Source organism: Arachis hypogaea, chromosome 13 (assembly GCF_003086295.3).
Source record: "Arachis hypogaea cultivar Tifrunner chromosome 13, arahy.Tifrunner.gnm2.J5K5, whole genome shotgun sequence".
NCBI classification, from domain to species: Eukaryota; Viridiplantae; Streptophyta; class Magnoliopsida; order Fabales; family Fabaceae; genus Arachis; species Arachis hypogaea.
Window position 1 is genome coordinate 113816919 of NC_092048.1, and position 9206 is coordinate 113826124.

Consider the following 9206-nt stretch of genomic DNA (forward strand, 5'->3'; position numbering starts at 1 on the left):
ATTAAAAATATATTTAAATTTTTGACCTTCTTAAATTTGGACACATTAATTCTTACTATTTATTTGAGTTTGTCACATCCAATGGAAAAATTAAATATGACTTCTATTGTACTAACCTAACTAATGATGTCCACGTAAAAGAATTTTTAAAATAAGATAAATTAGACTCAGGAATAGATGTATTCAAATTAAATCGATGTATTCAAATTAAAGAAATAAAAAACTCATATATATTTTTAAATTTTCAATAACTTAGTCACCCAAAAAAAATCTTCAGTAACTTAAAGGGTAAATACCCTTTCCGGCCCCTGAGCATTTTAAATTGGGACATGTCGCACCTTTATCATCCAGAAACCTCAACCATCAACATTAGTGGACGTATCGACCCCTGTGACCAGTTGCCAACAGGTTGCCTGGATGACGTGTCAGGTGGAAGCTGAGTTGTCAAATGCAGGTGCCACGTGTCACTAGAAGTTGTTGCAGGGACTAAAACCCCCCTCCTTGCCCAAACTGTTCTCACCCCACCGGCAACACCCTCCACTCACCACCCCTCCCCAACACTCTTCCACCACCGCCACCGCCGCCACCACTACAACCGCCTCGCAACCTTCGCAACTCATGCGAGTCCTCCACCTCTTCTTCTTCCTCTACAACCTCCCAAAGCTTCACCCAATGGAGGTTCTCTCTCCCGAAAACACCTTCCACCACCACCACCATTACTCCTCCGCCACAACAACCACCACCAACGCCAAAAAATATTGGGTTATTTGCCCAATGAGAAAGGAAAGGAAATTCTCATAACGTGCTGTTCATTTGTTCAATTCTGTTGGGCGAGGGAAGAAAAGAGAAACATGCTGCGACGCAGGTTTATTGAGGCAATGCGTCGAGCACCTTATGCCCACCTCCGTTTCAGATTCCTTTGCATCCAATCACCGCAAGAATCCTCCGAAAGCGATTCCGAGAGCCCTCAGAACTCAGAGAGCTTGTCTAGAAGGATCGAGAAGCTTCGGAAAGGGGAGGCTGTTGGGTCTGCCTTCTGCACTTGGATGGGAGATGGATTTTACCTTGGTAAAGGTCTTTGCTCAGATGAAGAAGGCACAGGTTGAACCGAACAAGATATCTTACTGCATTTTAGCTATTGCTCATGCAGTGGCAAGGTTGTATACTGCAACTGAAGCATATGTTCAAACTGTGAAAAAGTCTGTTATAGGGAACAATTGGTCAACATTCGATGTTCTACTTATATTGTATGGATATTTGGGGAGCCCAGAAGAGCTAGAAAGAGTTTGGGGAATCATTCAGGAACTCCCCTTGGTTAGATAAAAAAGTTATATGTTAGCTATTGAAGCATTTGGTAGAATCGGACATCTGAACCGTGCTGAAGAACTTTGGTTAGAAATGGAAACTAGAAAAGGGTTGAAATCCATAGAGCAATTCAATTCGATGATGTCTGTATATTGCAAGCATGGATTGGTTGATAAAGCAACTAGATTGTATAGAAACATGAAGGCAAATCTGGTTTGACAGAGCAATGCTTAAAGACATTAGACTTGGGCGTGGGGATGAAAATTAGTAAGAGGGTTAGAAATTCAACCCCATGGTTGGAGACCACCCTTTCAAAGAGTTGCGAAGGTTGTGAGGCGGTGGTAGTGAGTTGAAGCTCGGAGAGGTGAAAGAGTTCTTCGAGATTGTTGGGAAGTAGAAGCGGTGGTGGCGTTGGTGGTGGTTGTTGTGGAAGGTGTTGTCGGGAGAGAGAACCTCCATTGGGTGAAGCTTTGGGAGGTTGTGGAGGAAGAAGAAGAGGTGGAGGACTCGCATGAGTTGCGAAGGTTGTGAGGCGGTTGTAGTGGTGGCGGCAGTGGCGGTGGTGGAGGAGTGCTGGAGAGGGGTGGTGAGTGAAGGGTGTTGCTGGTGGGGCTGAGAACAGTTTGGGCAGGAAGGGGGTTTTTAGTCCCTGCAACAACTTCTAGTGACACGTGGCACCTGCATTTGACAACTCAGCCTCCACCTGACACGTCATCCAGGCAACCTGTTGGCAACCGGTCACATGGGTCGATACGTCCACTAATATTGATGGTTGAGGACCTGGTTGAAGTTTCTGGATGATAAAGGTACGACATATCTCAATTTAAAATGCTCAGGGACAAAAAAGATATTTACCCATAACTTAAATGCTCTCAGACCAAAAGATCAGGATAATTTGTCCCTTTTCTTTTTATTCTATTTTATTTTTTGAAAAAGAAAAAAGAAAGTGTGTTGAAAACGAAGGGTGGGAGATTCATACGATCGGAGGTGTTGGGTGTAATGCGAGGCAAAGTGGGCGCAGCAATCCATAAGCATAAACCCACATTGAAATTGTTGCTTGCTGTGCTTCTTGAACCCTCTTCTTTTTCGCGTCGTCAACATGAATTTCAAGCCCTCTCCCGCTCGTACTCATCATCAACTCTCGCTGCTCTCTTCCAGGTTCCACTTCCATTCAACTTCTTGTTATTAATTTACTTATGTTCTCATTTTTTTTTAACCTAGCATCTTTTTTACTATTGGTTTGTCCCTGACTTTTTCCTTTTAATAAATTCATTTATATTTGGGAGGCAGATTACCTGATTCTCTTAGCTTAATATGCTTCAACCTTGATGTCAGCGATTTTGATTCGCCTGCCATTCCCTTCTTTTCCATGTCACACACATGAGAACCATTTAACCGGTAATTAACTCTGCTTATTGATCTATTTATTTATTCTTTCTTGTTTCAATTGCAAGATAAGGGATATAGTGTACTAAGTGATTAAAAGTTAGTACTAATTTCGTTTGCAATTCATGAATGATAATGCTGGGTTTGCAGGTTCTCCCCCATGCAGACATTTTCAAGTTATCTTATTCTTGAGGGAGATATAGAAAGAAAAAAACAGTTGTGAATGTCTGGATGCAATAAATCTCCAAAAAGTGATCAACATTCGATCAAATATAAGCGGAATCAACATGGGGGAAGTCTTTCCCGTGTGAATCATAAGCCTTCTGTTTCCAATAGTGAGAATAAGCAGTGCTACACGAGTTCTGAGCCAAAGCCGAAGCACCCTCAGATACTGAGCACCGCTCAGCTCATCTCTGCAGTAGGACAGATATGGGATTCTGCAAGTTGCCCATTGTCAGTTTTGCTCCGCAAGGAAAATGTGAATCAAGATGATAAAGGGTTCCCGATAAAGAATATTCCTGATGGCATTCATGTGGAAAGGAATGGAGGGGTATGTAGCTCAACTAACACTAATTACTTTCATGTTAATGTGGGAGCTACAGCATATGGTTCACAGATTTTGCAGGAAAAATTAGATTTCCCTACGGTAACACAAAAGGCATTGGTGCTTCAGTCACGTAATGGACGTCAAGAGCATATTGGTTCTTTGTTCCAGAGATTTATGCAGGCCACTGATAACAGTTTAAACGAATATCGGAAAGAAACAAAACTTGGGACTGAGAAAATCTCATTTCAATCCCGAAATGTTTATTGGTGGATGAGTAGGGATGCACCTAAAGGACTTAAATACCACGTGAAGGCTACAGATCTTGGGAACAAGAAAAATAATTTCCCAGTGGGTGGGGACTGCATTTCAACAGATACAAGCACCTTGGCGGTGGCTAATGAGAGTGATGTTTACAATCCTGATTTAGTTTTAGATGAAGATCTACCATTATCCAGTGGTACAGCTACGGACAGAGAAAATGTTAGCACTCTGTGTTCGGATTATTTTCTTCCAGTTTTGCCTGACACTAATTCTGATGTTGGTGCTTGGCAGATCTCGTCTTCTAATATCTATGCAGATTATCATATTAAATCTTTACATACCCGTGATAGTGCTTCTGTCCAGTGCCAGCATAAGCTTGACAATAATGAAATGCTGGAAATTCAAAGAAGACATTTTGCGGATATAACCGATGATGAAGCTAAGGTTCAGAGCTTTGCAGCAACCCGTCAGAAGCCTTGTTATTCTGTTGCAAAGCAAGAGCATGCTTTTTCTGGGGCATTGGCTGGTGTATGTGTTAGCCTTTGTTTACATCCAGTTGACACGATTAAGACGGTTATTCAGTCATGCCGTGCAGAACAGAGATCCATTGTTAACATTGGTAAATCAGTTGTTTCTGACAGAGGTTGGTCTTTGCTAGATATCTATGTGTTGTTTAATTTATAAACTTTCCCTTTTGAACTAAATCCTCCACTAGTTTTTTTTTTTTTTTTTACTCAGAGTTGATGAACTGCTTTCAGGATTGCTCGGACTATATCGTGGAATTACTACAAACATTGCATGTTCTGCTCCAATATCTGCAGTTTATACTTTCACCTATGAATCGATTAAAGCAGCTTTGGTTCCTTATCTTCCAAAGGTAAGCTGCTTTGGTTCCCTATCTTCCAAAGGTAGCTTGTCTTTCATTATATCCAATCCATATCTATCTTGTGGTTTTTCCCCCAATTTTATTCTGCATGTGGCACCATGACACCATCTAGATGTGCCTGAGTCATAAATAACTTTTGCTTATTATGTGCAGGAGTATTATTCTTTTGCCCATTGTGTGGGGGGTGGTGCTGCAAGTATTGCGACCTCTTTTATTTTCACTCCTAGTGAACGAATTAAGCAGCAGATGCAAGTTGGGTCGCATTATCGCAGCTGTTGGTATGGCTCAGACCTTTTTATCATCTGTACCTGTCACCACTTCTTGATCTGATTGAGGATGCCTTGGCTTTGTGTGTTTTGTGAATCTATTCAATCATTGAAAATTTGGAATCTGTATTCCCTGTTACAAAAAGAATTGTAATCTATTTTCATTCTTTCTTGGAGTACTTTCCTATGCAATACTTTTCTATTTTCTAATTGTATTACTTTTACTTTTCCCTGCTTATGAATATAATCTATGCAGGGATGCTTTGGTTGGAATTATCAGAAATGGTGGGTTTACATCCCTTTATGCAGGTTGGGGAGCTGTACTGTGCCGAAATGTTCCACATTCAATTATCAAGGTTAATAGGTGTTTCAACTTTCAATACATGTTTATTAATTACATACAAAATAGATTGTCTCCAAGATGCATGTGCTATCCAGCTATGAGGAATTGGTGGTTTGCTATTTTCCATCTTTGCTGCCAACTTTGACCCTGGACTTTTTCATATCTTAATATGAGTGTAGAGGAAGCTTTGTATGATTGTTGATTTTTTCATCTCTAACTTCTGCTGTTAATATTATTCTGTAGTTGCTTTCGTAAGTTCTTTGTGATAAGGTTTTACTTATGGCTATTTTCTGTGAACAATTATAGTTTTATACATATGAAAGCTTGAAGAAAGTGATGCCATCATTGTCATCTACTATTCAACCTAATGCATTTCAGGCCGTAAGTTCGTGTGCTACTTGTGCTTTCATAATCTTCGTTTTGTCTCACTAAGATGCATGTGAACTGTGATCATTTTGCATATTTTTGTAGTTATTATGTGGAGGATTAGCTGGATCTACTGCTGCATTGTTCACAACTCCTTTTGATGTGATCAAGACAAGATTGCAGACACAGGTTTGTAATAACTAATAAGCAAGCCGTCCAATTTTATTAATTCGTGTTTCTACTTTAAAGTGGACTATCAGTAAGACTGATGGTATAAATTGAACTGGTGCCGCCACATAGTTAGTTGTTGAAGACAAACCTTAAGATCTAAACACTTGGTGTCTAAAATTGTTCTTTGGCATAGCATGAACTATTTATTTATTTTTGTACAGATGGTATGATTTTTATTCTTAATTTCGCTTATGATTTAAGTGGATTGCAGCTCCCTGGCTCTATAAATCAATATGATAATGTGTTCCAAGGCCTTTACAAAATTAGCAAGAGTGAAGGTTTGAAGGGCCTGTACAGGTATTATTTTCCAACTCTAGCCATTATTATCTTTTATATCATAAGAAAATGTATGACAAAAGTAGAGCAACTGTTAAACATTCTATACATTTAGGACAGTAGTATGTAACACTCGGATTTGCTTTGAGATGTGCTTGCTTTGTCTGTCACCAGGGGATTGACTCCAAGGTTGATCATGTACATGTCTCAAGGATCACTGTTCTTTGCCTCTTATGAATTTTTCAAGAAAGTGTTTTCTTTGGAAGCATCCAATCCCACTGGTTCACACGTTCATAAATGTTGAAGACAGAAGAAATAAAAAACAGAGTTACTGGTGCTTGAACTGAGATAGATTGCTGAAGAAAAGGTTAATGGTGCATGAAATGTATATTTAATGCATGCGGTGGCTTGGCTTGCTGGACCCGAAGAATGATTTTGTATTCATATGTTCAAGTGAATACTAAATAGTTTTGCTCCAGAAATTAGAGCTTGAGTTACAGCTTTAAAGGTTATAAAAATATCTGAAATATTTTTTCTCTCCGAAAGGTAACCCAAGTATATTAAAAATAGAGGGGTATTTATGGTCTGACACAAGGGCATTTATAGAATGACATAATGGGCTGATTTTTTTAGATATGATTTGGGGGTGAGTTATGCTGGGATATGATCATTACGGGTGATTTACACTGTTATGACGGTGTTGCTTTTTTGGAATTTTGGGGGAAGAAATCGGAGCCACCGATTTCAAGCAGGGAGGAATCGGTCCCACCGATTTGTGTGAGGGAGAGGTTGATGGGTATGAAATCGGTGCCACCGATTACTGGTGCAGGAAGACGTTAGCTAAAAGTGCAGTAATCGGTGGGACCGATTACTGGAGGCAGAGAATTTTATTTTAATCCGGGGTGCACCAATCGGACCCACCGATTTGGGGGTGCAGCGGTCGGTCCGTCCGATTTGCCCGTTAGTACATACAAAAAGCGGATGGTGGTATCACATAAGTCTCATTTCTTCCTCGCCAGTCTCAGCTAATGTTCATCCTCTTCTCTTCTCTTCTCTTCTCTGATTCTTCTCCTTCATTTTTGTAAAAAAAATTTCTGAGGTTGAGAATAGTTAGTGTTATGGATGATAGAGTTGTATTGAAGATTCATTATTACGGACAGATCTTATTGCAAACATGAGGGAGTTCAATTTGTGTGTGAAAATTCATTAGATGTTATTCCGTTCACATTGTCATTTGAGGAATTAAAAGGTGTGATTTGTGAGAAGATAGATTCTCAAAGATGTAGGAGAGTATCGTGTATTTTGTACAGGTATCCTTTACCTGTGTTTGGTGGGTTTGTTCAATTTCAGACCAAGTATGTGATGGACGAAGCGAGTATGCATGAAATGTTTTCAATGTACATGGAAAATCGCCACCGAATGTCGTGCATCGAGTTATATATTGAGTTTGAGCAATCTGAAGCGGACCGTAACATTGAATTGGAAGATTATCTGCAAACAGAATTGTCTCAAATAACATTATGTGACACTTTACATACATCTGCATGTGCACATCATCATTCAACACTATACGATCTTTCAAACCCCTAAACCACGTTAATTTTATAAAGCTCCCTCTACAGTCATTCTTCCTGGATGCAATTCCAAATTGGTGCAAGCACTCGGCTTCCAATGCCTCAAAGCTACTCATGGTCGGACCTGTAACCGGAAGACCATTTGTTGGCAGACCGAGAATTACCACCACATCCTCCAAGGTCACGGCACACTCACCAATCGGAAAATGAAAAGTGTGAGTCTCGGGCCGCCATCTCTCAATCAGAGCATTAATCATTGCTGACTGGCCTTTAATAACTCCAATTTGGGATACATAATAAAATCCAGTCTCGCATAACTGTGCCTCAACAATTTGGTTATATGGATCCGGCGGGTGTAAATGATCGCACATCAACATCCTTGAAGCCTACATTATCACATTTCCATTATAAGAACAAGTATAATATAACTATATTATTCAAAAACACAATTATGCTTAACATGTCCATTATAACTAATTCCCAGCATAATTGCAATTCAAATATACACATTAAATCTGTTATACAAAAATCCTTTAATTATATGCATTACCTTATAACAGAAATTAATTAACCTTACACAGTAAATTAGCCTTTATTATTATTATTATTATTATTATTATTATTATTATTATTATTATTATTATTATTAAAAAAACATACTAATTTATTATTATTATTATTATTATTCAAATAGCATACATACTAATTTTATTATTATTATCATTGTTGTTATTATTATTATTATTCATGTAAAAAACAGCGTACTAATTTTTTATTACTATTATTATTATTGTTACTAGCGGCTCACCAGGCACTATCGTGCCTGTTGAGCCGCTTTTCTATTGAGTTTAAGAAATTAAGTTTATATTTTTATTTTAAAATTATAAATTTAATAATAATTAAAAATAAATTATAAAAAAAATAAAATACCTTAAATTATTTAACATGTAAAATATTAAAAAAATAAATTTAAATTAAAAAATAAGATTAAAAAATATTAATTTGCTATTATCTGTAATAAAATTAATATAAAAATTTATTGATATTATTTAAAGATTAGTTATTTATAAATATTATTAAATTTATTTATTTTTTCAATCCTATTTAATTAGAAGCAAATTTAAAAATTTATATCCAAAACATTTTTTATCTCCATCCACAATTCTAATAGATAAAAAATTATATTTTTTCAATTTTATCTTGAACCTCTTTAATTATCATTAATTTTATTATTTTTAAGATTATTAATTTTTATTTTAATTATATTATCTCATCATATTATACACTATCGTTTCTCTTATCATTATTATTATGTTGCCTTTTTTTTATTCATCCCAATCGCAATTAATTATTACCGTACCATTATTCCAACTCTCATTTTTGTTTATCACTATGATCTATAACTACCATGGTGTTAACTTTTGAGTTATTACAAATTTGCTAAAGGAATTTTTTTCTTCTTTGATTTAGATATCTAGATGTATACTTATTATATAGATCCTTATTATTTTTCAGACTTATTTGTTAAGTCATATTTTATTGCTTTCAGACAAAATTTAAGATATCAATGATTCAAATTTTTTTGTTTATCAAATTATAAAATTTGTCAACAATTATAAAAAAATAATATCAAATATTTTATATCTTCTTAAAAGAATAATATTATATGGACACTATTATTTTAGTTACTATTAACATATACAATTGAATATAAAAATATTACATTATTATTGAATATTTCTCCTATTCTTAACACTTATTTGTA

General features: G+C 36.7%; 1 protein-coding gene across 6 annotated transcripts; it reads left to right on the plus strand.

The window, feature by feature from the left end:
* Positions 1–2205: 2205 nt before the first annotated feature.
* LOC112732751 (uncharacterized) lies at positions 2206–7069 on the plus strand. Of its 6 annotated transcripts, XM_072212320.1 has the most exons (12): positions 2206–2463; positions 2596–2703; positions 2842–3241; positions 3308–3718; positions 3791–4142; positions 4258–4376; positions 4539–4663; positions 4908–5007; positions 5301–5375; positions 5466–5549; positions 5803–5888; positions 6042–7069. In XM_072212320.1, exons 3-12 carry the CDS (start codon positions 2915–2917, stop codon positions 6169–6171), a joined length of 1809 nt encoding a protein of 602 aa, XP_072068421.1. In that variant the 5' UTR covers positions 2206–2463; positions 2596–2703; positions 2842–2914; the 3' UTR covers positions 6172–7069. The 6 variants fall into 6 exon arrangements, 5 of the variants coding, with proteins under 5 accessions (XP_072068421.1, XP_025637316.1, XP_025637315.1 ...); XM_025781531.3 differs by having other exon boundaries at positions 2842–3718; XM_025781530.3 differs by having other exon boundaries at positions 3308–4142.
* The last annotated feature ends 2137 nt before the right edge of the window (positions 7070–9206 follow it).